The sequence below is a fragment of the Pogoniulus pusillus genome, chromosome 35, assembly GCF_015220805.1.
Source record: "Pogoniulus pusillus isolate bPogPus1 chromosome 35, bPogPus1.pri, whole genome shotgun sequence".
Lineage (NCBI taxonomy): Eukaryota > Metazoa > Chordata > Aves > Piciformes > Lybiidae > Pogoniulus > Pogoniulus pusillus.
In genome coordinates this window covers 3,217,037-3,244,796 of record NC_087298.1, presented here as the reverse complement: position 1 = coordinate 3,244,796, position 27,760 = coordinate 3,217,037, and the positions used below count along the sequence as shown (strand labels likewise).

At 57.6% G+C, this 27,760-nt stretch overlaps 1 protein-coding gene across 1 annotated transcript in view; it reads right to left on the bottom strand.

The window, feature by feature from the left end:
- COL27A1 (collagen type XXVII alpha 1 chain) overlaps positions 1 to 27,760 on the bottom strand; it is a 92,044-nt gene that overhangs the window by 22,275 nt on the left and 42,009 nt on the right. Inside the window, exons 6-26 of the mRNA XM_064171618.1 lie at positions 18,897 to 19,146; positions 17,797 to 18,194; positions 16,499 to 16,543; positions 15,225 to 15,344; positions 14,155 to 14,193; positions 13,982 to 14,035; positions 11,463 to 11,516; positions 9,875 to 9,982; positions 9,133 to 9,186; positions 8,019 to 8,072; positions 7,888 to 7,932; positions 7,544 to 7,597; positions 5,704 to 5,748; positions 5,296 to 5,349; positions 5,165 to 5,209; positions 4,214 to 4,267; positions 3,827 to 3,871; positions 3,532 to 3,585; positions 2,763 to 2,807; positions 908 to 961; positions 385 to 492 (exon numbers count right to left, since the gene is read on the bottom strand). Coding sequence (XP_064027688.1) covers positions 385 to 492; positions 908 to 961; positions 2,763 to 2,807; positions 3,532 to 3,585; positions 3,827 to 3,871; positions 4,214 to 4,267; positions 5,165 to 5,209; positions 5,296 to 5,349; positions 5,704 to 5,748; positions 7,544 to 7,597; positions 7,888 to 7,932; positions 8,019 to 8,072; positions 9,133 to 9,186; positions 9,875 to 9,982; positions 11,463 to 11,516; positions 13,982 to 14,035; positions 14,155 to 14,193; positions 15,225 to 15,344; positions 16,499 to 16,543; positions 17,797 to 18,194; positions 18,897 to 19,146 — 1,779 coding nt within the window. The remainder of the gene's footprint in view (positions 1 to 384; positions 493 to 907; positions 962 to 2,762; positions 2,808 to 3,531; positions 3,586 to 3,826; positions 3,872 to 4,213; positions 4,268 to 5,164; positions 5,210 to 5,295; positions 5,350 to 5,703; positions 5,749 to 7,543; positions 7,598 to 7,887; positions 7,933 to 8,018; positions 8,073 to 9,132; positions 9,187 to 9,874; positions 9,983 to 11,462; positions 11,517 to 13,981; positions 14,036 to 14,154; positions 14,194 to 15,224; positions 15,345 to 16,498; positions 16,544 to 17,796; positions 18,195 to 18,896; positions 19,147 to 27,760) is intronic.

The window sequence follows — 27,760 nt, the reverse complement described above, 5'->3', positions numbered from 1 at the left end:
AGTACTGCTGCCAGGTGGGCTTTGGCTGGGGGCAGACAGTGCTGTCAGCTCATGGGAGAAGAAAGAGGCAGACCAAGGTGGCAGAGATGCCCAGGATGCTGGGATTAGGCAGTGGGAGAGAGGGATCCTGCAACCCTGCAGTGACTGTGCCAGGGGCATGGCTCTTGGGCAGGCTCCAAGCCATGCCCAGTTGGCAATGCTGCCCATTGGTCCTGCTCCTGAGCAGCAGGAGTGCTCCCTTGGGCAGGCTTGGGGCAAGACAGCACTGCCCATACTACCTGCATGCCCAGGGCTGCCCCCTCCTCACCCCACCCACCCCATGGCATCACCCTGGCTGCAGGGGCATCCCACCACAGCACCTCCTGGCCCGACCACAGCACTCACATCTGGGCCCTGGGGCCCTGCAGCTCCTCGAGGGCCAGGGAAGCCCTGAAAGCCTCCCTGGCCCCGAGCCCCTGGGGGACCTCTGGCTCCTTGTGCTCCACAGGGACCCTTGGAGGAACAAGACACAGCACATCACAGTGGGCCTGGCAAACTGGGGGGAGGGACACAGCCAGTGCTGGGGGCTCCCCCATCCTGCAGAACTTGCCCTCTCAGTTCTCTGCCCACCCACTCTTGCTGAACACCCCCTGACCCCCTTCCAAAAGCACTCCTGGGGGGCACCACCCATGGGCCAAGAGAGTTTCAAACAGCCAAGGCAGGTGGAGCAGGGAAGGATGCAGCAGCAGTGTGGTGGCATCAAGCACACCTCCAGCTGCCCAGGTCTCCTGGTCCTCAGAACTAAATGTCCCTGGGTCCTTGGCCATCCACACCCACCAAGCTGCCCAGCAGCTGGAAAACAGCACATCTGGACAAGCACAGAGGGAGCAGCTGGAGGGCTCCCCCCACAAGCCTGGGCAGAGGGTACCTTGCCTCCTTTGGCTCCCAGATCTCCCTTGGCTCCACCTGCACCTCGATGGCCCTGCAAGAGGGGGAGAGGACACTCAGAAAGCCATTTTCTCTCACTCCTTGCAAGCAAAGCAGGCTGTGCTCTGGTTGTGCCAGCAAAGGAGGTCAGTTGAGCACAGCTTAAATCAAGGCTCTCCTCCTGGTTGGCCTTTGGGGGCTGGGAGCAGATCCAGCAGATCCAGCATGGATCTGCTTCTTGTGGCAGGAAGGCTCCAGAGCTTTGGGGCTCATCCACTAGCAAACTCTCAGTGTCCCCAGCACCCTCTGCTGCTGATCCCACCCCAGCACCCTAGTGGGTAGGAAGCTGGCAGCAGGCAGTGGTGGCATTTCAGCTGCACCATCCTGACACCAGCATGAAGATGGCAAGCAGCTTGTCCCCATTGCTCTGCTCCTTCACACAGGCCACAGCAACTCTCACTGCCCCTGTGCCTCCCCAGAGCAGGTCACAGAGTCACAGGACCTGAGAGGTGGGGAGGGACCTCCAGAGCACATCCAGTCCAAGCCTCCTGCCAAGCAGCATCCTCTAGGGCATTTCACACAGGAGCACATCCAGGCAGGGTTTGAAAGCCTCCAGAGCAGGAGACTCCACAACCTCTCTGGGCAGCCTGCTCCAGGGCTCCAACACCCTCACACCAAAGCAGTTTCTCCTCATGTCGAGGTGGAAACTTCTCTGCTCCAGTTTGTAGCTGCTGCTCTTTGGCTGAGCACTGCAAAGAGCTTGGCCTCAGGCACTGCCCCTCACCCCTCAGATATTTACAGCCATTGCTCAGGTCCCCTCTCAGCCTTCTCCTCTCCAGACCAAACAGCCTCAGGGCTCTCAGCCTCTCTCCATAGGGGACATGCTCAAGTCCCCCACTCATCCTCGTGGCTCTCCAGTGCACTCTCTCCAGCAGGTCCCTGTCTCTCCTGAACTGGGAAGCCCAAAACTGGACACAGCATTCCAAGTGTGGTCTCAGCAGTGCAGAGTAGAGGGAGAGAGGAACCTCCCCAGCCCTGCCGGCCAGACTTTTCCTGATGCACCCCAGGATGTCATTTGCTCTCTTGGCCACAAGAGCACATCGCTGGCCCGTGGAGAGCTTGGAATCTTAGGATCCATCGTCATAGAATCATAGAATCAACCAGGTTGGAAGAGAGCTCCAAGCTCAGCCAGCACAACCTAGCACCCAGCCCTGCCCAACCAACCAGACCATGGCACTAAGTGCCCCAGCCAGGCTTGGCTTCAACACCTCCAGCCACAGAGACTCCACCACCTCCCTGGGCAGCCCATTCCAATGCCAATCACTCTCTCTGACAACAACTTCCTAACAACATCCAGCCTAGATCTGCCCTGGCACAACTTGAGGCTGTGTCCCCCTGTTCTGTTGCTGCTTGCCTGGCAGCAGAGCCCAACCCCACCTGGCTACAGCCTCCCTGCAGGCAGCTGCAGACAGCAATGAGCTCTGCCCTGAGCCTCCTCTGCTGCAGGCTGCACACCCCCAGCTCCCTCAGCCTCTCCTCATAGGGTTTGTGTTCCAGGCCCCTCCCCAGCCTTGCTGCCCTTCTCTGGATACCTTCCAGCACCTCAACATCTCTCTTGAATTGAGGGGCTCAGAACTGGACACAGCACTCAAGGTGTGGCCTGAGCAGTGCTGTCAGCTCCTCTTGCTACACCACGGAGTGCCCAGCTGCAGCTCTGCCTTCCCAACAACAGCAGCTGACTCCCATCCAAACACCAAGCCCAAAGAGAGGCCAAGAGCACAGTGCTGGAGCTCTGGGCTGCTCTACCAAAGCTCTCCTGCATCCCCAGCAGGGATGGCAGTGATGCCATCACTCACCTGCTCTCCTTGGGTGCCTCTGGAACCTGGCAGGCCAATTAACCCCTTCAGAGAGAGATGCAAAGTGCAGGTTAGAGGAACCACAAAGGAGGACATCAGATGGAGGCTGGCAGGGACAGGAAGGTGCTGGCAAGTGGGAGACACCAGTTTAGCTCTGCAGAGCTGCTGTGGAAGCCACCATGGTAAGATTTGCTCCCCAGCAGGGCACAGGGAATGCAGAAGCCCTGCCAAAGCTGTCCCCACCCAGACAGCAGCACCCAGCACCAGGACAAGGTCCTTGCTAGCCTCTAAAATGCACCATCCCCACCCAGCACCCTCAGCCCTTCTGCATGCAGCAGTTGCCAGCTCTGTGTGTTGGTTCCAGCATGTCAGGAGCAAATGCCCCAAGAGCTGAGCTCAGCTGGGCCACCATGGGAAGAGGAAGAGCAGGCTGGCCTGACCCCCTCACCCTTAGGAAAGGGCAGCTCAGCACCCAAATCCCTTGGGAAAAGGAGAGCTCCAGGGAAGGGACAGGCAGGACTGGAGCATCTCTGCTTGAAAAAAGCTGAAGGTTCCTGCAAGCAGCAGAGTCAGAGGAGCTTTGGAGGCTGGAGATGAGGAGTGTGGCCATAAGGATGTGGCCTTCATCCCATCAACCTTTGTTCAGGGAAGTCTGTGGGAAGCTGCAGATGACAGCGAGGGGCAGAGCATTGCCCTGTAGTGGTTGGGGGAGCTGTGAAGGGGAGGATGGGACCACTCTGCACCCAGTTACCCATTCCCATGGACTTACCCCAGGGCCCTCCTGTCCTGGCTGCCCCCTCAGCCCAGGGATGCCATCTCTACCCTGCAAGAAGAGTGCTGCCATCAGCTTGTGCCACACTGGCCAGAGAACGGCCACCACCACCATGCTGTCTGCCCAGGGCTGCCAGGCTCCTCCAGAATTCATCTTCAGGGTCTGCTAGAAGTGCTGCCCCCTTCTCCCCTCCAAGGGCAGGGGCAGACACCCCTCACCCCACCTCTCAGGTCCCTCCAGGGCAAGCCCTCGAGCCCAGGCTTCACCCCAGCGAGGTCAAAGCAGCTCTTACGGTGTCTCCTTTGGCACCAGCAGATCCCTCCATCCCAGCTGGACCCTGGGGAGAAGCAGAGGTTGGGGAGAAGAGGGATTGCTGCTCACTCTCCTGCTCTGTGGATGAGACCCCAGCCCAGAAGAACCCTGCCCAGACCTCCCAGGAGCTGCCTGTCACACCCCAGGGACCATCTCCCTGTCAGCTCACCCTGCCCTTTGCCCATCCACTCTCACCCCTCCCTGGGTGGCCACAGAGACCCCCCCCAGGGGCAAGGACTTCACATCCATGTGCAAAGCAGATGGAGGACAACTCCCAGCAGCTCCTTCCTTGCTCAGTAAGCACATGGAGGGGGCACCTCCACCTCGCAGACAGGGTGGGCTGCAAGCCAGGGCAGCACCCACTTACCTGTGTGCCCCTGGGGCCAGGGGGTCCACGTCTGCCCTGCAAGCCCTGAGGTCCCTGCAAAGCAGCAGGGAACAGTGAGCTGCTGTTAGCATCAACTGCCTGAATGCACAGGGCAAAGCCTGTGGTGCAAAAACCCTCTGCTGGGAAATGCTCCACTGCTGAGGAGCTGCAGGGCTCCCAGCTGGCTGCTGCCAGGGACCACTGCAAGGGGGACAGAAAGGATCCACACCCCCACAGAAGCACTGAGGTTGGAAAAGGCCTCTAAGGTCATCCAGCCCAACCACCATGGCCATTAAACCATGTCCCCAGGTGCCATGGGCACAGGTTCCTTGAACACCTCCAGGGATGGGGACCTTATTGTGGCCTCTCAGTATCTGAAGGGAGCTACAAGCAAGCTGGGGAGGGACTTTCTAGGCTGTCAGGAGTGGGGGGAATGGAACCAAGCTGGAAATGGGGAGATTCAGACTGGATGTTAGGAAGAAATTCTTCAGCACGAGGGTGGTGAGAGCCTGGAGCAGAGGTGGTGGAAACCTCATCCCTGGAGGTGTTTGAGGCCAGGCTGGCTGAGGCTGTGTGCAGCCTGCTCTAGGGTAGGGTGTCCCTGGGCATGGCAGGGGAGCTGGAGCTGGCTGCTCCTTGTGGTCCCTTCCAACCCTGACTGATTCTATGTGGACTCCAGCACCTCCCTGGGCAGCCTGTGCCAATCCCTGACCCAAGAATGTTTTCCTGCTCTCCAATCTAACCCTCCCCTGGTGCAACTTGAGACTACTTCCTCTCAGCCTCTCTGCAGATGTTGGGGTGGGCTGAGATCTCAGCCCTAGCTGGAGGAGATCCCTCTGGGCTGGGTGACCCTCAGGACACTCTCCCAGCCCAGCATCCCCACTAACTATCCCAGGGCATCCCATCCCAGGGAGTTTTACTCATCCTTTGGTGCAGCAAGCACCAACATACCTTGGGACCTCGTGGGCCAGGCAAGCCAGGAGGACCTGCTTCTCCCTGGGGAGAGAGCAAGGAAGGGCTGAGGTGAGCACAGTGGCCAGAAAATCCCAGCTAGCAAGGGAGGGAAACTGGGGCAGACCCACCTGAGAGCCATTGACACCTTGGCAGCCAACAGACCCTGGCTGGCCTGCTTCCCCCTGCAGCACAAGAGCATGGTGAGCCCATGGGATGGGACCCCCACCACAGACTCTGCCATGGGGCAGAGGCAGCTCTGAGCCATGGGGGAGGTGCTGGGGGCACTTTACTGCTGTGTGTGAGCTTTAAGACCATTCATCCTTTTGCCCTCCTCACACCCAGGGGCTGCATTTTAAAGCAGGGACATCATTTTCTGCTGCCCATCAGCACAAAGGGGATGCAGCTGGGCAGGAGAAGGTGGCCTGTGCCAGCCTGCTCACTGTGCTGCTGCCCTGTGAGCCAAAGAGCAGCATCTGCCCCAGCCCAGCCACCAAGCTGCCTTTCAGTGCTGGTTGAACCAAAGTGCTGGGACTTACCATGGGGCCAGCAGAGCCTGGGGGACCTCCTGATCCACCTTCTCCCTGCAGCAGGACAGAAAGGAAGCTGCTTTTGAGCCTGCTTTGCTCCCATACAGCCACAGAAGGGTTTTGGTTGGAAAAAGACCTTCAAGAGCATCAGGTCCAACCATTGCCTAACTCTACCAGGGCTACAGCATGGCCTTTGATCCTCTGCTTTTACTCTTCACATCCCACATTTCCCCTTTCAGTCTTCACATCCCACATCCTCCCTTTTGGTCTTCACATCCCAAATCCTCCCTTTTCAGTCCTCACATCTCAAATCTCCCTTTTCAATCTTCACATCCCAAATCCTCTCTTTCAGTCTTCACATCCCAAATCCTCCCTTTTGGTCTTCACATCCCAAATCCTTCCTTTTCAGTCCTCACATCTCAAATCTCCCTTTTCAATCTTCACATCCCAAATCCTCTCTTTTAGTCTTCACATCCCAAATCCTCCCTTTTCAGTCTTCACATCTCAAATCTCCCTTTTCAATCTTCACATCCCAAATCCTCCCTTTTCAATCTTCACATCCCAAATCCTCTCTTTCAGTCTTCACATCCCAAGTCTCCTCTTTCAGCCCTCACACACCAAATTCCCTCTTTCAATCTTCACATCCCAAATCCTCCCTTTTCAGTCTTCACATCTCAAATCTCCCTTTTTAGTCTTCACATCCCAAATCTTCTCTTTTAGTCCTCACATCCCAAATCCTCCCTTTTCAGTCTTCACATCCCAAATCCTCTCTTTTAGTCTTCACATCTCAAATCTCCCTTTTTAGTCTTCACATCCCAAATTCCTCCTTTTAGTCTTCACATTCCACATCCTCCCTTTTTAGTCTTCACATCCCAAATCCTCTCTTTTAGTCTTCACATCCCAAATCCTCCCTTTTCAGTCTTCACATCCCAAATCCTCTCTTTTAGTCTTCACATCCCAAATCCTCCCTTTTCAGTCTTCACATCCCAAATCCTCTCTTTTACTCTTCACATCCCAAATCCTCCCTTTCAGTCTTCACATCCCAAATCCTCCCTTTTTAGTCTTCACATCCCAAATCCTCCCTTTTAGTCTTCACATCCCAAATCCTCTCTTTTAGTCTTCACATCCCAAATCCTCCCTTTTAGCCTTCACATCCCAAATCTCCCCTTTCAATCTTCACATCCCAAATCCTCCCTTTTCAGTCTTCACACCCCAAATTCCCTCTTTTCTTGACGTCAAGCACCAGGTACTTGCTGTCCCTTTTTGCAGCCAGCCCCTGGCTCCCCACGCCCCTCCTGCTGGAGGATGCTTCCCCTCACCACCACCAAACCACTCTGATGTTTTCACTCTTTAACACCCCCCCCTGCAAACCCTCCCTGGCTGGGATGCCTCTGAGAGCTGTGTTGAGCTCCCAGAGTGCTGACAGCAGCACTGATAAACCCCTCCCAGTGCTGCCAGCCTGGGCTCCACCTCAGCTGCAGGTGGTCACAGTGCCATGTGCTGTGCCAAGGTTTCTTCTGTCCCTTCAGCATCAGCCAGGAGAATGAGCTGGGATGCAAAGGTCCATGTGGGAGCTGCTGGAGGTGAAGGGGTCCCCAGCATGCAGAGGGACAAGGTGCCTGAGTGCTCTGGAGACACAGCCCTGTTAATAAAAGTCATCTCCAGGGCAGAGGCACTGCTGTGGCTCAGGTCCAGCTCTCAGGAAAAACGACATGGACTTGGTAAGCATCAGCCAGAAAGCAGTACCAGGCACCTGCAAACCAAGTCCTGCCTCCTCAGCTCCATCCTTCCAGGGGGGAGCAGCAGGCTCTGGGAGAACTGGTGACACAGAGGAAGCAAACCCACTCACCTCTGGCCCCACGGGACCTTGGAAGCCCATCACACCCTTCAGACCTGGCACTCCCTAGGAGAGAAGCCAGGAGCAAGGTGTCAGTGTGATGCCCACCCTGAGGTGCCCACCCTGAGGTGCCCACCCTGAAGTGCTCATGGTCTTTGTCCCAGGAGAGGCAGGGAAAAAAACACAGACCAGAGGAGCTTTGCCCAAAGGCAGGAGAATGTGGGCTGGAGCCAGGGCTGGAGCTTGGGGCTACCCCAGAGGAGCAAAGGGGGCAGGCTAGGGAAGGAGCTGGAGGGAAGGAGCAGTCACAGCACAGCAGGGTAAGGCCTCCCCTGGCCTCCCCCCCATCAACTCACGTGCAGCCCAGCAGCACCTGGCAGGCCATTCTCTCCCTTTGCTCCCTGCAAAAGCCAAGAGCAACCTGAGAGCTGGAGGAGAGCAGGGGCTGGGGCACCATGGCAGGGATGGAGCAAGGACACATCCTCACCTTCACCCCCTTCTCTCCTTTCTGCCCAGCTGGTCCAGGGTCACCCAAGAAACCCTGAAATGGGAACAGCAAGGATGTGTGAGCCCAAATGTGGCTGCTGTGACTGTGGCTATGGGGCAGGGGGATGGAGACTCTCAAGTTTGTGCTATATGATAGTCCCAGAGGAAGCCTGGCTGCTTGTCCCCAGCACTGGGCCACCCCAGTGTGGCTGCTCCACTCCTGTGTCCTAAGCCAGTGCTGCACCATGCAATGGTGACATGGAGAGGTCTGAGCTGAGGCTTTCTGCAGGTCATGCCCACCACCATGCCATGGAGGATGCCAGAGCACCCTGAGCTGGGCAGGGGGGAAGGAAGAAGCTTCATGGACCCATGAGAGTGGTGCAAAGCTTCATGTGGTCCTCTAGAGAGGTTCACAGGCTCACAGGGTATTAGGGGTTAGAAGGGACTCAGGCAGATGATCCAGTCCAACCCCTCTGCCAGAGCAGGACCACACAATCCAGCACAGGTCACAGAGAACACATCCAGACAGGCCTGGAAAGGCTCCAGAGAAGGAGACTCCACAACCTCTGTCCAACCCAAGGGCAGACATTCTCCAGCTGGATCTGGGATGGTGCTCACAGGCAAGAGGGTACAAAGAATGGGCCAGGAGAGACAGAGGATAAACCATGTGGGATTGCTGCTCCTGAAAGAAGAACCTGGGTTTGAAACCCCCCCCAGGGGGATCTGCCCTTGGAAGAGCTCAGCCTCTCCTGGGTGGCTCTGAACTTGCCTGAAGCAGACTATGTGGGGTGGAACAAGAGGAGGGCAAACATCAGCCCTCTTTTAATGACTGCCTTCTGTCCTTGTGGATAACCCTTGGTACAGCCTGGAGAGCTGGCAGCTCCCAGGATGGGGCATGGGGCACTGGCATGGGCAGAGAGGGCACAGCAGTGAGGGAGGGTGGCAATAGGGCACCTCAAGCCATAACCCAGCATCAGGCTGGTACATGAAGGAGGACACAGGAGCAGTAAGAGTGAAACCAGGAATGAAAAGCTCTTGCTGCTGGGCACCAGGGTGTACATGCTGGGGCTGGCACTGCCTGGTGCCCATGGCAGGACAAGTGAGAGCCACCTTACCTCTTCTCCTTTCTCACCAGCCAGCCCCTGGTCACCCTGGAAGCCCTGCAGTCCCTGGGGAGAGGGAGGAAGAGCAAAGTGGGCACTGAGAGGCTGCCCAGTGCCTCCCACCCATGCCCAGCTCTAACCTTAATCCCTGCTGCAGCAGCAGCAGCTTCTGCTTCCTACCCACAGCCCCTCCTGGGGGCCTGCTGTGAGCTCCAAACCTCTCAGCATGCTCCAGTCCCTGTCACCTTCCTGCAGAAGCCACCTGAGAAAGCTTCCAAAGCCAGATGTGCTGCCTGCATTCCCCCAGGGATTGCTGCCAGGGCTCTGGAGAAGGGCAGGGATCCTCCCACCACTGAGTGCCCAGCTTCATGGCTTGAGCACTTACCCAGGCAGTCCATAACTGCTCTCATTTCTTCCCCCCCCCCCAAGTTATTTCCTCTTGTAAAAGCTCCCCGGAGGTAGGGATGCAGAGGAGCAGCCCAGCCCAGCTCAGCCTACAAAGCAGGATCTGCAGCACCTGGGTTATCCCAGCTGCCCCTTAACATGTGCCATGCCCTTTCCTTTGGGAGCCAGGAACCTCGAGGCACCAATGCAAGACTGCCTGGAGGCTTTGGAGGAACATTTCAGTTAGAGGAGGCAAGAGAAGCTCAGGAGCAGCAGCATGAGGAGGTCTTTGTCTCCTGCCCCGGGCTTGGAGCTGCAGCTTCCCCACCCAGCACTAGCCAAACCATAGCCCTGCTTGCCCAGGGCTCACCTGCTCCCCTGGCAGCCCCCATGGCCCAGGTTTGCCATCCAGACCTGGGAAGCCATCTGAGCCAGGGTAGCCTGCACGTCCTGGCAAGCCCTGGAGGCCAGGTTCACCCTGGGGAGGAAAAAAGGCAGAGATGGAAAAGTGACAACTGCAGATCAAGAGGCAAAGCTCTGAGCTCTGCCTGCCTCCTGCTTTTGCAGCACCTCACAAGGACGTGGCAGGGGCTGGCACGAGGAGAAGCTGGTAGGATGCTGTCCCTGGAGGGCATCCCTGCTGCAAGGGAGTGTGGCCAGGGGTGACAGGACAGCTGGCAGCAGGATAGGTGGTGAAGAGCAGGCACCCAGTGGCTGGTGCCATGGCTGTGCCTCCTGGCCCAGATATTGACTCTGAGTTTTCCAAGAGCTTTTGGCACTCCAAGGTCCAAGAGCTGCCAGGAACCAGCCTGTGTCCTGCTCACCAGCAGCACTGCTCCATGGCAGCTCAGGCAGAAGGGTCCTCTTCTGGAGGCAGAGGAAAAGCCACCCCACTTTTGGAGAGGGAGAAGCAAAGGCAAAGGAAGGTCACTGCTGAGAGGGAGGAGATGGTGAAGGTCGAGGAGGAGATCACAGAACCCAAGAAGGGCTTCAATTGGAAGGGACCTTAAAGATCATCAATTCCAACCCTGCTGCAGGGAGCAAGGACAACCCTCACTAGCCCAGGTTGCTCAGAGCTTCATCCAACCTGGGCTTCAACACCTCCAGGGGTGGCTGAGATGCCTCGGGAGGACTGGGAACAGTGCAGGGCTGAAGCAAGATGACTGCTCCAGCAGATGGGTAAGTGGGAAGATGAGGAGCAGCAGGCATTGGTGCTGCTGACCTTTCAGAGCAGCCCAGCAGCAAGTGGGACAAGCAAGCAAGAGGTAGGAGGGATGCTGGGGGTCGCCTGTTGGGCAGGGTGAGATGTGGGATGTGAGGGCTCAGTGCCAGCGAGCACAGGAGGGAGAGTGGCTGGAAGGCTGCAGTGATGCTGGGGCACTGGGACAGCTCCCGGTCTGGGACTGCTGCTCTGCTTTGCTCCTCCCACCTGGGCACCCAAAGCCTGCCACAGGCCTGCTCAGTCCCAGAGCAGGTGGCCAGGTCCCAGAGGGCCACACTGTGCAGCATCTCCTGCCACAGAGCCCGGGCAGAGCTGACACATCCCATGGGGATGGAGCTTTGCACCAGGCGACAAATGCCAGGGGGATTTGGGGCTGGCTGTGCCAGCCTGTGCAGGGGGGACACTGGGTGACACACAGCAGAGCCCAGCAGCCACAGGGACTGTGCTGAGCAGCCACTGAGCCCACACAGCCACTGGGGTGCTGCAAGCATGGGGCAGGAGGAGCTGCAGCATGGGCCTGGGCTGGAGAGCCACCAGAGCAAGGTCCCTGCCACATCACCTCCCTCCAGACAGCACAGCTCCCAAACCTGCCTCTTCCAGTCCCCCCTCACTCAGCACTCCAGGGGTTGGCACAGGAGGAGAGAGATCTCCAGGGGCTCCCAGGAGTGCCTGGAGGACCCACTCAGGCTCCCCAGGCTGTGCTCACCCTGCAGCCAGCCTCCCCAGCCCCACTCACCGTGTGGCCCCGGCAGCCCTTCTGGCCTGGCTCCCCTGGCTCTCCACAGGGTCCCTGAGCACAAACAGAGGTCAACTCAGCAAAATGCCTTCAGGTTTGGGCTCCCCAGCTGAAGAGGGACAGGGATCTGCTGGAGAGGGTCCAGCAGAGGGCTAGGAAGATGAGGAGGGGACTGGAGCACTGCCTGAAGAGGAGAGGCTGAGGGACCTGGGGCTGCTTAGTCTGGAGAAGAGAAGACTGAGAGGGGATTGAATCAATGATAATAAACACCTGAGGGCTGGGGGTCAGGAGGGGGGGACAGGCTCTGCTCACTGCTGCCTGGGATAGGACAAGCAGCAATGGATAGAAGCTGCAGCACAGGAGGTTCCAGCTCAACACAAGGGGCAACTTCTTGCCTGGAAGGGTCCCAGTGCCCTGGCACAGGCTGCCCAGAGAGGCTGTGGAGTCTCCTTCTGTGGAGCCTTTCCAGGCCTGTCTGGATGTGTTCCTGTGTGCCCTGAGCTAGGTTGTGTGGTCTCCTTCTCTGGCCATTCCCTCTTCTTCTATCCTTTTTGACCTGGGAGAAGCCACAGAGGCCAGCTGGGGGCTACCAAGGCATGGGGCTGCAGACCTCTCAGAACAGGGATGGCCCCAGCCCAGTGCTGCACCTGCTGCTCTCTGGCTTGGCTTTGCACCCCTTGATCTCAGGAGGGATCCACATAGCCAAAAGAAGGGGCAGGAACCTTAAGCCCCAAGCAAAGATAAGGCAGCACTGCTCAGGTGGCAGGGAGAGAGGGGCAGGAGCTGCCCCTGCCAACAAACCCCAGCCAGGTGGATGCCAACCACCATCGCACCATGGAGTGGTTTGGGTTGGAAGGGAGCTCAAAGCTCAGCCAGTTCCAACCCCCTGCCACAGGCAGGGACACCTCCCACTAGAACAGGCTGCTCAAGGACTCATCCAACCTGGTCCTGAACACCTCCAGGGAGGCTGTGGATGACAGAAGCACAGAATGTGATCTTTGATCACATTGGGTGATTCTGTGCTCCACAGCCTCCCTGGGCAGCCTGTGCCAGGGTCTCACCACCCTCAGCCTGTGCCAGTCTCTCACCACCCTCACTGCAAACAACTTCTTCCTAACATCCAGTTTCAATCTCCTCTCTGCCAATTTGGACCCATTCCTCCTCCTCCTGTCATTACCAGACCTTGTCAATAGTCCCTCCCCAGCCCTCCTGGAGCCCCTTTCAGATCCTGGAAGGCCACCCCAAAGTCTTCTCCAAGCCTCTCCAGGCTGCAGAGCCCCAACTCTCTCAGCCTGTGCTCAGAGCAGAGCTGCTGCAGCCCTCTGAGCATCTTGGTGGCCTCCTCTGGACTGGCTCCAACATTTCCATGTCCTGCTTGTGCTGGGGGCTCCAGAACTGCACCCAGGACTGCATTTGGGGTCTGAGGAGAGCAGAGCCAAGGGGCAGAATCCCCTCCTTTGCCCTGTGCCCACACTGCTCTGGCTGCACCCAGCACAGGGTTGCTTTCTGGGCTGTACTCACACTGCAGGCTCAGGTTGAGCTTTGCATCAGCCCAGACCCCCAGGGCCTGTTCCTCAGGGCTGCTCTCAGCCATTCCCCACCCAGCCTGGAGCTGCGCTTGGGATTGTGCTGACCCAGGTGCAGGAGCTGACACTTGGCCCAGCAACAAAACCCAGGGAGGTGGATGTCAACCATCATCCCAGCAACAGAACCCAGAGGGATGGATGAAAACCATCATCCCAGCAACAGAACCCAGAGGGATGGATGTAAACCATCATCCCAGCAACAGAACCCAGAGGGATGGATGTAAACCATCATCCCAACCACAGAACCCAGAGGGATGGATGTAAACCATCATCCCAGCAACAGAACCCAGAGGGATGGATGTCAACCATCATCCCAACCACAGAACCCAGAGGGATGGATGTAAACCATCATCCCAGCAACAGAACCCAGAGGGATGGATGTAAACCATCATCCCAGCAACAGAACCCAGAGGGATGGATGTAAACCATCATCCCAACCACAGAACCCAGGGAGGTGCATAGCAACCACCCCCCCAGTTTGGATGGGAAGCAGAGAAGCACTGGGGGGAATGGAGCAAAGCTGGAGGTGGGGAGAGTGAGGCTGGAGGTGAGGAGGAAGTTGTTGAGCAGGAGAGTGGTGAGAGGCTGGAATGGGTTGCCCAGGGAGGGGGTTGAGGCCCCATGGCTGGAGGTGTTTGAGGCCAGGCTGGCTGAGGCTGTGTGCAGCCTGCTCTAGGGTAGGGTGTCCCTGGGCATGGCAGGGGGGTTGGAACTGGCTGCTCCTTGTGGTCCCTTCCAACCCTGCCTGATTCTGTGACTCTAAGCAAACCAACAGTCTTCTTTGACACCCAATCCCAAGGCCCTTGCTGGCAGCACAGCAGGAGCCAGCAGGCAGCAGTTCCAGTTTGGGTCTGACAGAGACATCCACTCTGCAAGCTGTCCCAGCTGGAAGCACCCAGCCAGGGAGGGCACATCAGGGTTGTCCTCACTTACTGGTGATCCTGTTCTCCCTGGATGTCCTGGAGGGCCAGGGGCTCCTGGTTTTCTCTGGATTGGAAGGAGAAACATTGGGCAAACAGACTTCACTGATGAAATGCTTGGGAGAAGGGAAAGCTCCAGGTGAGGGAGAACTGAAGCCCAGAAAGCTGCTCCAGAGCAATACTCACAGGCCAGCCTGCATGGAGGAGCTGGTAGAAGGATGATTGCTGAAAGGAGAAAGAAGGGAAGGAAAAATGTTACAATGGACCCCAAATCCCTTTTTTTCCCCCCTTTTCTTTTGAAGATCCAACCCCCTGCCATGCCCAGGGACACCTCCCACCAACCCAGGCTGCTCAAGGTCTCATCCAACCTGGCCTTGAACACCTCTGGGGAGGAGGCACCCACAGCCTCCCTGAGCCACCTCTGCCAGTGTCTCCCTACTCTGACTCTGAAGAATTTCTTCCTCATCTCCACTCTCCCCTCTCACAGCCACTGTCCCTCATCCTGGCACTCCCAGCCCTTGTCCAAAGTCCCTCCCCAGCTCTCCTGCAGCCCCTCCAGGCACTGGAAGGCTGCTCTAAGGTCTGCCTGCAGCCTTCTCTTCTGCAGGCTGAACAGCCCCAACTCTGCCAGCCTGTGCCCACAGGGAGATGACTCCTTTGGTGGAGCCCCAGCCTGGGTGCCTGGGGGCTGGGACTGCAGAGGGAGCAGGCAGCAGCCTTGGCTGTCTTTGGGAAGCTGAAGCTGGCACTGGCTGCAGGCTCCTTGGGCTTTGCCTGCTGGCTCCTGGCCCAGTGCTGTTGGCCAGAAGCCTATCTGGAAGGGAAGGCAGCGTCTGGGCAGGGTGACATGAGGCACCCAAAGGCCCCCCTGGGCTATTGTGTCTGTGGCCCTGTGACCCTGGCAGCAGGAAAGGGCAGTGTGAAGCTGTGGGCTGGGCCCTTGCTGAGCTGCTGCAGGGTGAGGAGCTGACTGCTGGGGAGGCTGTGAGGGGGGGAATGCTTCCCTGCCACTCACTGGGAGGCTGAAGATAAGCACCTCCAGAGCCATCCCCTGCAAGCAGCATCTCACTCCTTGACACCCTCCCCTCTGCCTCCACCTGACAACCTCATCCCTCTCCTCCTGCCCAATGAATTAGGAGCCTGAAACCACTGGGAATTCTTCCTCCCAGCTCTCATCCCAGCAGGACAGAGAGGTGCCTGCACAGCTGCTGGTGGAGAGATGGAAGTGGAGCTCCCCAAGCACTTGTGTAACTCACTGTGAAGCTCTGCCAGTCCTCCCTGGAGTTCCTCCAGAGGACAATGGTGGGGACACCAGGGATGCCTGCAGGACCTGGGTCACCAGGGGGGCCCATCCGCCCCATGGCTCCAGGGTAGCCCTGGGGAGACAAAGGTAGCTCCTTCAAACCACTCTGCCCTTTAACAGCCAACTCTGGGGCAAGGCAGCCCTGAGCAGCACCTAAGCCTAGGGACATTCCTGGGTTGAACCCAGCTCTTCAGATCTCAGTTGCTTCAGACAGCAGAGAAAAGGAAGGAGCTTCCCATGCACACCTCTGTGCCCAGGCTCACCTAAAAGCCACCAGCAGTAAGGCTAAGGCTTGCCAAGTTCAGGAGGGGGCTGGATGGGGCACTTGGTGCCATGGTCTGGTTGACTGGATGGGGCTGGGTTGGACTGGATGAGCTTGGAGGTCTCTTCCAACCTGATTGATTCTGTGATTCAAGGCCTGGCACAGCCTGCCCAAGGCAGTGGTGGAGTCACAGAACCACAGAATGAAGCAGCTTGGAAAAGACCTCTGAGATCATCAAGTCCAACCCATCACCTAATTAATTAACTAACTAATTAACCAACTAACCCATGGCACTAAGTGCCTCACCCAGCCTCCTCTTGGGAGGTGACTCCATCACCTCCCCAGGCAGCCCCATCCCTGGGGGGGCTGTTTCAAGCCCTGCAGCTGTGGTGCTGAAGGCCATGGCTTAGCAGTGAGCTGGCAGTGCTGGGTTAGTGCTTCCCTCGAGGACCTGAAAGGTTTCTGCCAACCCAGCTGGTTTGGTGACTCTGTTCTGTGACTCCAAGGCACACAGAAGTGCCATGGCTCATGGGGCCACAACTTTGCTCCTTTACACCTTAGGAAAGATGCCTTATGGATGGGGCACATCCATCCAGAGCATCACCAAGCACCTGCCAGCTAGTGCCAACGTAAGGGTGGCAGGGAAAGGGCTTGTCATGGAATCCCAGGCTGCTTTGGGTTGAAAGGGACCTCTAAAGCTCACCCAGGCCAACTCCCCCCCCTGCAGCCAGTAGAGACATCTGCAACTGGAGCAGGTCACTCAGAGCCTCAAACAAGCTGCCCTGGAATGGTTCCAGGGATGGGGCAGCTCCCAGCTCTCTGGGCAGCCTGGGCCAGGCTCTCCCCACTCTCAGTATGGGAACTTGCTCTCTAGCTCACACTCCTGCTGACCACCACCCACATCAACCCAGACCACGTGTGGCAGTTGCCCAGGCTCCTGCAGCCCAGGTTTCCTTGGTACTCACTTTGTCTCCTTTGGGTCCCACCAGCCCACGTCTCCCAGGGCAGCCCTAAAAGGTAAAGCAGAAGAGCTGTGTGATCCCCTGCAATGAACAATGATCCCACAGTGGCTGGGTGACCAGTGCCATGGTCAGAGCCATCCTGCCCCAGGCATGAACTGAAATGGCTGATGGAGAGCAAACCAGCAGCACCAAGTCCTCCATGGAACACCCCAAAGCCTGGTGGGGTGGGAAGTGTGCCCTGTGTGATGCTTCTCCTTCCCTCCTGCCCTGGCAGCAGAAAGCAGCTCTGCCCAGCCAGCACCTCAGACTTGGATGGAGCTGCTTCTTCCTGTCTTTCCACCCAGGATGCTCACAAGCAGGAAAACAAACTCCAACCAAACATCCTCTTTAACAGCTTCATAGATGATCTGGATGAGGGCATGGAGTCAGTCATCAGCAAGTGTGCAGATGACACCAAGCTGGGGGCAGATGTGGCTGGGTTGGAGGGCAGAAGGGCTCTGCAGTGGGACCTTGACTGCCTGCACAGATGGGCAGAGTCCAAGGGGATGGTGTTCAATAGCTCCAAGTGCAGGGTGCTGCACTTTGGCCACAACAACCCCATGCAGAGATACAGGCTGGGGTCAGAGTGGCTGAGAGCAGCCAGACAGAGAGGGATCTGGGGGTGCTGATTGATACCTGCCTGAACATGAGCCAGCAGTGTGCCCAGGTGGCCAAGAGAGCCAGTGGCATCCTGGCCTGCATCAGGAATGGTGTGGCCAGCAGGAGCAGGGAGGTCATTCTGCCCCTGTACTCTGCACTGGTTAGACCACACCTTGAGTGCTGTGTTCAGTTCTGGGCCCCCCAGTTTAGGAGGGACATTGAGATGCTTGAGTGTGTCCAGAGAAGGGCAACGAGGCTGGGGAGAGGCCTTGAGCACAGCCCTACGAGGAGAGGCTGAGGGAGCTGGGATTGGTTAGCCTGGAGAAGAGGAGGCTCAGGGCAGACCTTATTGCTGTCTGCAACTACCTGAGGGGAGGTTGTGGCCAGGAGGAGGTTGCTCTCTTCTCTCAGGTGGCCAGCACCAGAACAAGAGGACACAGCCTCAGGCTGTGCCAGGGGAGATTTAGGCTGGAGGTGAGGAGAAAGTTCTTCCCTGAGAGAGTCATTGGACACTGGAATGGGCTGCCCGGGGAGGTGGTGGAGTCGCCGTCCCTGGAGCTGTTCAAGGCAGGATTGGACGTGGTACCCACGCTGGAGGGAAGCTGCACCAGCACCCATCCATCCCTCCCTCCCCTACCACAGCCATCTCCTCCAGCACTCACAGGCAGCCCTGGTGGTCCTGGCAGCCCTGGTGGCCCTGGCTTCACCTGACCCTGCTGTCCATGTGCCACCGGCGAGATGAAGCCGCCCAGGTGGGCAGCGCCGTCCCCAGGCCCTGGGACAGCAGGGCTGGTTGCTGCTGCAGGCTGCTCCAGGGCACCTGCTGCTGGCTTTGTGCCCAGAGGACCTCTGAGCAGATGTCCTTTGGAGCCAGCTGCCTGCTGTGATGATGAGGAGAGCTTGGAGAAGGCTGCAGGCTGCAGGTCAGCGGTGGCACCGTTGGGTTTGGCGGGCGGGAGGCGCCGCTGGCTGCCCACCAGCTTCTCCATGGTGAGGTTCTCCTCCCAGGGGGCAGAGGCACCTTCCTTCTTGGCTGCTCTCTGGGTTTTGATGGAACGTCCTGGGTGGATAAAAGCATCATCAGCTACCCATGGTGGGGACCAGGAGAAATGGGAGACACCAGGAGTACGGGCAGCAATGTGCCCTGGTGGCCAACAGGGCCAATGGGAGCCTGGGGGGCATTAAGGAGAGTGTGTCCAGGAGATCCAGGGAGGTTCTCCTCCACCTCTACTCTGCCCTGCTGAGATCTCATCTTGAGTACTGCCTTCAGTTTTGGGCTCCTCAGTTGAAGAGGAACAGGGATCTGCTGGAGAGAGTCCAGCAGAGGGCTGTGAGGATGATGAGGGGACTGGAGCACTGCCTGAAGAGGAGAGGCTGAGGGACCTGGGGCTGCTTAGTGTGGAGAAGAGAAGACTGAGAGGGGATTGAATCAATGATTATAAACACCTGAGGGCTGGGGGTCAGGGGGTGGGGGACAGGCTCTGCTCACTGCTCCCTGGGATAGGACAAGCAGCAATGGATGGAAGCTGCAGCACAGGAGGTGCCAGCTCAACACAAGGGCAACTTCTTGCCTGGAAGGGTCTCAGAGCCCTGGCACAGGCTGCCCAGAGAGGTTGTGGAGTCTCCTTCTCTGGAGCCTTTCCAGGCCTGTCTGGATGTGTTCATGTGTGCCCTGAGCTAGACTGTGTGGTCCTGCTCTGGCAGGGGGTTGGACTGGATGAGCTCTTTGGTCCCTTCCAGCCTCTAGCACCCTGGGACTCACCAGAGCCACCAGTGACCCACAGGCTGCTCCTGCTGAGCCCAGGCCTGCCAGGCCCTGTGATTTTGTTATAGGTGGAGTTCAACAGCTCAAAGCCTTCATCTTCAATAGAAAGGCTGCCCTCCTCCTCCTCCTCAGCTGCAGAGGCTGAAGCTGGGGTGCTCCCATCAGGCTGCTGGTTGAGGGTCTCCTGAGTGTCCTCCCATGTCCAAGGTGGCCTCAAGGTCAAATCTGAATTGGTGAATCTGGAGTCCTGAAGAGGAGGAAGGAAAAGACAAGCCCTGAAACATGCAGGCATCACTTTCCCGTGCCCTTTCCCTCTCAGCACACTGCTGCTTCCTCAGCTCCCACCTGCATGCCCACTGCAGGGGTGGGCAAGGCTTGGCAGCCCCAGGCAGGAGCCTCCAAGCCACCTACAGTAGAACTCCTCCTCCCCAAGGGACAGGAGCCAGCTGCTGGCGTGGGCCATGCTGACAGGAGCCTCCTTCTCACAGCCCCACTGCAGTGATCACAGAAACAACCTGGGCTGGGTTGGAAGGGATCTTAAAGGTCACCTTCCACCAGTCCAGGCTGCTCAAAGCCTCATCCAACCTGGCATGATCCTCCTCCCACCACTGTCTATGCTGGAGGGGCATGGATAGGAGCCCACAGCTCACTGCAGGGTGGGGGTTGGAGCAGATGACCTTTAAAGGTCCCTTTCAACCCAAACCAGTCTGTGATTCCAGGGCAGAAATCCAATCCTGAGTGCCATGGCTGAAACCACTGAAGCAAAATGGCCATTCAGAATGGAGGAAGCTCCACCTGAACAAGAGGAGAGGCTTCTTGAAGCTGAGGGTGGTGCAGCCCTGCAGAGGGCTGCCCTGGGAGCTGGTGGAGTCTCCATCTCTGGAGTCATTCCAAACCTGCCTGGATGCTGTCTTGTGCAGCCTGCTCTGGGTGAACTTGCTCTGGTAGAATCATAGAATGTCAGGGGCTGGAAGGGACCTCAAAAGACCATTTGGTCCAGCCCATGCCAGAGCAGGAGCACCCAGAGCAGATCACACTGGAAAGAGTCCAGATGGCTCTTGAATCACTTGAAGACTCCACCACCTCCCTGGGCAGCCCATTCCAATGCCAATCACTCTCTCTGACAACAACTTCCTAACAACATCCAGCCTAGACCTGCCCTGGCACAGCTTGAGGCTGTGTCCCCTTGTTCTGTCCCTGGCTGCCTGGCAGCAGAGCCCAACCCCACCTGGCTACAGCCTCCCTGCAGGCAGCTGCAGGCAGCAATGAGCTCTGCCCTGAGCCTCCTCTGCTGCAGGCTGCACCCCCCCAGCTCCCTCAGCCTCTCCTCACAGGGCTCTGCTCCAGGCCCCTCCCCAGCCTTGCTGCCCTTCTCTCAACACCTTCCAGCACCTCAACATCTCTCTGCAATTCAGGAGCCCAGAACTGGACACAGCACTCAAGGTGTGTCCTGAGCAGTGCTGACCACAGGGGCAGAAGAACCTCCCTTGTCCTGCTGCCCACACTGCTCCTGAGCCAGCCCAGGATGCCATTGGCTCTGCTGCCCACCTGGGCACTGCTGCCTCCTCTGCAGCTCCTCTCTCCCAGCACCCCCAGCTCCCTCTCTGCCTGGCTGCTCTCAGCCACTCTGTCCCCAGACTGTAGTGCTGCTTGGGGTTGTTGTGGCCAAAGTGCAGAACCCTGCACCAGATGATCTCCAGAGATTCCTTCCAACCCTCACTGGGGTATCCTGGGCTGCTCCAAGAGGAGTGTGGCCAGCAGGGCAAGAGAGGTAATTCCTCTCCTTTACTCTGCTCTTGTGAGACTCCACCTCCAATCCTGCCTCCAGTTCTGCTGTCCCCAGCACCAGAAGAACACAGGGCTGCTGGAGTGAGTCCAGAGGAGATGATCCAAGGGCTGGAGCATCTCTGCTATGAGGACAGGCTGAGGGAGCTGGGGGTGTTCAACCTGGAGGAAGCTCCAGGGAGACCTCCTAGTGGTGTTTCAGTGCCTGAAGAAGCTAATGAGGAAGCTGGGGACAGACCTTTGAGCAGGGCCTGTTGTGACAGGATAAGAGGTGATGGTTTCAAACTGAAAGAGGGAGAGACAGACTGGAAAGAAGAGAGGCTGGGGGAGCACTGGAGAGGACTGTCCAGAGAGCTGTCCCATCCCTGAACCATTCCAGGTGAGGTTGTTTGGGGCTCTGAGCAGCCTGCTCTAGCTGCAGATGTCCCTGCTGGTTGCAGGGGGATGGGGCTGAGTTTTAAAGGTCCTTTCCAACCCAACCCATCACACACCTCAGCTTTACATCCAGCATGGCTGCATCTCAGACTGGGCTTTTCTACTGTGCCCCACACAGGCAGACCCAGTGCTGGGTGGGCTGGTGGGTGTGAAGAGCCTTCACCTCTCCTGCAACAGCTGGCAGCATGCCCACCAGCCCTGCATGCCCACCAAGCCCAGTGAGACCTTGCTGAGCTGACAGGGCATGGCACTGGCTGGGACCTCAGCCCTGGCTGGTGGCTTCCTGGGCTTGGTGCATGGAGGTGGTGAGGAGATAGCCTGGGGGAAGTCACTAGAGGGAGATGCAGGCCCACACTTGCCTTGTGGAGCTGCAGGAGGAGAGCAGAGAGGTACGAGGATAAATGGAGCATCCTTCCCTTTCTGTTCTCTGCCCGTTAATCTCTTTCCTTGTGTTCTTCAGCCTGCACAAGAGGAGGCTCAGGGCAGAGCTCATTGCTCTGCACAACTACCTGCAGGGAGGCTGTAGCCAGGTGGGGTTGGGCTCTGCTGCCAAGCACCCAGGGACAGAAGAAGGGGACACAGCCTCAAGCTGTGCCAGGGCAGGTTCAGGCTGGATGTTAGGAAGAATCCCAGCAAGAGAGATTGACATTGGAATGGGCTGCCCAGGGAGGTGGTGGAGTCCCCATCCCTAGGGCTCCTCTCTCCCAGCACCTCCAGCTCCCTCTCTGCCTGCCTGCTCTCAGCCACTCTGGCCCCAGCCTGTAGTGCTGCTTGGGGTTGTTGTGGCCAAAGTGCAGAACCCTGCCCTTGGCCTTGTTCAATCTCATCCCATTGGCCTCTGCCCACCCATCCAGCCTGGCCAGGACCCTCTGCAGGGCTGTGCTACCCTCCAACAGCTCCATACCTGCTCATAAACCATCACATAAACCATCACAAGGTGGTTAGCATCAGAGTCCTGAAGAGCAAAGGGACATGGAGTCTGTGTTTCCTAAACAGCAGCCAGTGGCCAGCCAAAACTGAGGGAGGCTGAGAAAAGCAAGGGGTGAAAGGGCTGAAGGGCTGCAGAAAGCCATCAGAGCAGAGCACCTGAAGAGGCCAGGCTGCAATGAAGCTGTTTTCACCCAGAGAAAGGCTAATGCAGAGTGAAGGAGCCTGCAGAGCTTGGAACACACCAGAAGATGCTGACAATTAAATCACAGTGGTTTGGCTGCCTGTGAGCTGGAGGGAAACCAGCATTAAACTGGGGAGAGCAGGGAAGCAGCCAGCACTGAGCATCCACAGCACAGCCAGGCTGGACCTGGAGCATCATAGTATCATAGAATGGGTTGGATTGGAAAGGGACCTTAAAGATCATCCAGTTCCAACCCCCTCCTTCCACCAGCACAGGTTGTTCAAGGCTTCTTCCAACCTGGCCTTGAACACTTCCAGGGAGGGAGCATCCACAGCCTCCCTGGGCAACCTCTGCCAGTGTCTCCCCACCCTCACTGCAAAGCATTTCCTCCTCATCTCCAGTCCCACTCTCCCCTCTCCCAGCTCACAGCCACTGTCCCTCATCCTGGCACTGCCAGCCCTTGTCACAAGTCCCTCCCCAGCTCTCCTGCAGCCCCTTCAGGCACTGGAAGGCTTCTCTAAGGTCTGTTGGCAACCTCCTCTTCTGCAGGCTGAACAAACCCAACTTTCCCAACCTGTCCCCACGGGGGAGCTTCTCCAGCCCTCTGAGCATCTTCTTGGCCTCCTCTGGGCTCTCTCCAGCAGTTCCATGTCCTTATTCTGGGGGTGGGCAAAGCCCTGCAGCATTAGGCTGGGCTGAGGAGGGTGAAGCAGCTGCCTGCAGGTCCCTTGGGTGCCTTTTTGGCTCCTCTCACCTCGTTTGTGGGCAGGTGACCTCGCAGGGGATGTGACTGCCCGTAAGGAACAGCTGAACCATTTCAGAGATGCTTAAGTGCTGGAGGCAGGTTTTAACCAGAACACTTTTCCTGCAGCTCTCTACTTGGTTTCTTGCCAAATAAACCAGGGGGGAAGGTTGCTGGTGAGCAGCTCACAAATTAAAAGCACTGCTGGTTTAGGGGCTGTGAGCTACAGCCCTGCCCTGAGCATGGCCAGCTCACAGCCACCCTGCTTCAACAGACACAGGGCCACAGAGCAAGGGAGTCACAGCCTCTGGTGGTGGTGTGGGGTTCTTAACTGGATGTCACTTCTGGGCCATCTGCTATGCTCACAGAATCACAGCACTGTTTCAGCTGGAAGAACTGAAAGGGCTACCAGAAGGTCTGCCTGGAGCCTTCTCCCCTCCAGGTTGAACACCTCCAACTCTCCCAGCCTGGCCTCACAGCAGAGCCCTTCCAGCCCTGCCAGCACTGCTGTGCCCTCCTCTGACCCTGCTCCAGCAGGTCCCTGTCTGTGCTGTGCTGAGCACTCCAGAGCTGCCCCCAGCACTGCAGGAGGGGTCCCAGCAGACCCTGGCAGAGGAGCAGGATCCCCTCCCTGCCCCTGCTGCCCATGCATGGCTGGGGCTGGGCTGGCAGTGCTCTTTATGCCTTCATCCCCAGCCTGTGCTAATACCAAGGCTTGCCCTGACCCTTGTCTGGGACCTTGCACCTGGCCTTGATGAACCTCATGAGGTTCACCTGAGCCCACTTCTCCAGCCTGCCCAGGTGCCTCTGCATGGATCCCACCCCTCAGACATGCCACCCACGCTGCTCAGCTTGCTGCCAGCTGCAAACCTGCTGAGGGTGCACACGATCCTGCTGCCTGTGCCTCTGCACTCCTCAGAGCAGGACTGCTCCATCAGGAGGGACTGGATGGAGGACAGGATCCTCACCCTGGAACAGCTCTCTTAGTTGGCACCAGAGCTGGGCAGTGCCACACATTTGGAGGACTGTGGCACATCCACCAGCAGAATGCACCACAAAGCCCCTCTGAGCTGCTGACCTCTGCCAGTCTGGGCAGCAGTGAGCAGAAGGCAAAGCCACACAGCTGGCTGGTGGCCAGGCAGAGCCTCCTCAGGGCTGCTGCATGACCCAAAGGAAACAGCATCAGGGGCATGAAGCTTCCTAGTGCTGCTCCAGCCAGCTGGCCCTTGCTGCTGTGCCCAGGGAGAAGCTGAGCTGCAGACACCCACCCTGGCTCTCCCCCTTGCTTCCCACAGAGCTGGCTCTGGGCTCAGAGTTTGTGTTGCCAGCTCATGCCCAGCTTCTCACCCACCAGGCAAAGAGCCTACAAAGCTCTCATCAAATCCATTAAACTGGTGAAGGAATCACTTCATTTAGCAAACCAGAGGGGAGGTTTCTAAACACCTTCCCCTCACCCCATCACACACCACTAGTAGTGGACATCTCCACACTGTCCCCCCCGGGATGCTGGCATGCAAAACCTTGCCTCAAGGCACAGGGATGCATCCAAACCTTGCCTCAAGGCACAGGGATGCATCCAAACCTTGCCTCAAGGCACAGGGATGCATCCAAACCTTGCCTCAGGGCACAGGGATGCATCCAAACCTTGCCTCAGGGCACAGGGATGCATCCAAACCTTGCCTCAAGGCACAGGGATGCATCCAGACCTTGCCTCAAGGCACAGGGATGCATCCAAACCTTGCCTCAGGGCACAGGGATGCATCCAAATCTTGCCTCAGGGCACAGGGATGCATCCAAACCTTGCCTCAGGGCACAGGGATGCATCCAAACCTTGCCTCAGGGCACAGGGATGCATCCAAACCTTGCCTCAAGGCACAGGGATGCTTTCAAACCTTGCCTCAGGGCACAGGGATGCTTCCAAACCTTGTCTCAGGGCACAGGGATGCATCCAAACCTTGCCTCAGGGCACAGGGATGCATCCAAACCTTGCCTCAGGGCACAGGGATGCATCCAAACCTGCCCTGACACCCCCACCCTCGCTGTAAGCCAGGCCTCCACCTCAGCCCAGCTCCTTTAGCTGCAAGGACCTGTTTTTTTTGGCTCAGCCTGCATCCATACAGGTGGTCATGACCATCACCATCATCCTCCCTGCCCAGCCATGGTGGTGTGCCCAGTGCTTGGCACCCCAGAGGCACCCCTGCTGCCAAGGTGTCCTGGAAATGCCTGAGGGGTCTCTTTTGGAGCTCTGTCCCTCATTTTCACACCTCAAACGAGCTCCTAGGAGGGGGACAAATGCCAGCAGAGACACATCACCACCTGGGTGACTGCCACCAGAGCACAGCAGCTCCCTGCAGGGGAGGCAGGCTCAGGATCTATTCCCTGGGCAGCAGTCCCTGGAGGGGACAAGAAACCACAGCTCCTCCTTAATGAGCTCAGTAAGCAACCCAGGGCTGCCTTTGGGGTTTTTTTGGTTGCTTTTGGGTTGGTTTATGGTTTGGGTTTTTTTTCTAATTGAAACCAGTCTTGAAATGCAGCTTTAATGGTGAGAAAAGTAGTAAAAAAATCAATGTCCTTCAGCTTTTCAGCTTGCCCTGGACTTGCCCTGCCAGCCAATTTTGGCAGCCCAAGGTGCTAATTTAACAGACTTGGCAAACATCTTTGTTGGGGCCATGGACAGAGGCACTGAGTGCAGCCTCAGCAGGTTTGCTGCCCACACCAAGCTGTGTGGTGCTGCTGACAGGCTGGAGGGCAGGGATGCCAGCCAGAGGGAGCTGGGCAGGCTGCAGAGGTGGGCACAAGCCAAGCTCAGGAGGGTCAACAAGACCAAGGGCAAGGTCTTGCAGCTGGGTCGAGGCAATGCCAAGCACCAATAAAAGCTGGGCAGTGAGTGGCTGGAGGGCAGCCCTGAGGAGAGGGACTTGGGGGTGCTGCTGGAGGAGAAGCTCAACAGGAGCCAGCAGTGTGCACTTGCAGCCCAGAGACCAACCAGAGCCTGGGAGGCAGCAAGAGCAGTGTGGGCAGCAGGGTGAGGGAAGTGATCCTCCCCCTCTGCTCTGCTCTGCTGAGACCCTACCTGGAGCACTGCATCCAACTCTGGAGCCTCTGGGACAAGAGGGCTGTGGAGATGCTGGAGAGTGTCCAGAGCAGGGCCAGGAGGATGCTCAGAGGCTGCAGCAGCTCTGCTGTGAGCACAGACTGAAAGAGTTGGGGCTGTGCAGGCTGGAGCAGAGGAGGCTCCCAGGTCACCTTCTTGTGGCCTTCCAGCAGCTGAAGGGGGCTACAAAAAAGCTGGGGAGGGACTTTTGAGGCTGTGAGGGAGTGTCAGGAGTGGGGGGAATGGAGCAAAGGTGGAGGTGGGGAGAGTGAGGCTGGAGGTGAGGAGGAAGTTGTTGAGCAGGAGAGTGGTGAGAGGCTGGACTGGGTTGCCCAGGGAGGTGGTTGAGGCCCCATGGCTGGAGGTGTTTGAGGCCAGGCTGGCTGAGGCTGTGTGCAGCCTGCTCTAGGGTAGGGTGTCCCTGGGCATGGCAGGGGGTTGGAACTGGCTGCTCCTTGTGCTCCCTTCCAGCCCTGCCTGATTCTATGATTGTATGTTCAAGATGTGGCTCCTCAGGATAGAGGTTAGTGGCCATGGCAGTTAGGTCATGGTCAGACTTGATCCCAAAGGTATTTTTCCAACTTTAATGATTCTCTAATTGGTCAAGATTTCAGGGCCAGAGCTCCAAAGGGAAAGCCACCTGTGGATAAAGCATCCAGACACAGGTGGCAGATGGCATCAGGTGAGGAGGAGTATGGTGAGAAGCCAGCCCAAGCAGCCCAAGCTCTGTCCCCCACCTCCCTAAAACTCCAGGTTTAAACGTTGCTGCCTCTCACTACCCAGATCTGATTAAGCACCAGCTGGGAGGCACTGCAGGGGCAGCAGCTGAAGCCTTCAGGTATTTAATAGGTGAAGCCAGAGCAGACCAAACCCAGCCCACAGATGCCAGCTCCCAGGGGGAAAGCAAGCTGGGGATAGACTTTTGAGCAGGGCTTGTTGTGACAGGGTAAAGAATGAGGAGTCCAAAGTAAAGAGAGAGGATTTAGACCACAGAGGAGGAGGAAATGCACAATGAAGGTGGTGATAAACTGGTCCAGGTTGCCCAGAGAGGGGGCAGATGTCTCATCCCTGGAACCATTCTAGCTCTGAGCAAGCTGCAGATGTCCCTGCTGACTGCAGGAGGACCTTTAAAGCTCCCTTCCAACCCAAACCAGTCTGGGGAGCAGGGGTCCAGCCTGTAGCTGAACTCCTACACACTGCAGAGGAGCATTTTAAACCCAGCTTCAGCATCCAGCATGGGAAAGGTCTGCAGTGGAAACTCTCATCTGGTGAGCTCAGGAGAAAGGAGGCTGTAGGCTGGGAGTTAGTGGTCTCTCAGGCCCAAGAAATCACAACTGAGTTATATTGGTTCTGTGTAAACAGGACCAAAAGCCAACAGCAACAGCTCCTTGAGACAGGCCAAGTGAGAAAGACAAACTGGGAACTGCTTCAGCCAGCTCAGGAGTTGTCCAAAAGCAGAAGAGTTGAGGCAGAAGCCAGGAGGGTTTAAACCCCTCCAGAGCTCAGACCTGGGAAGTGAGGAATGAGCACAGTTTGCAAGGCTGATAGGGGAAGAAGAAGAATGGGTGAGCAGTGCAGGGGCTGGGATGGGTGCAAAACCCACTTGGAGAAGAGGAACAGAGAGAGGAGAAGCCTCTGAGCCAGCCACAACTCTTTGCAGCATGGAGTCCCCAGCATGGCCTCCCAACACATGG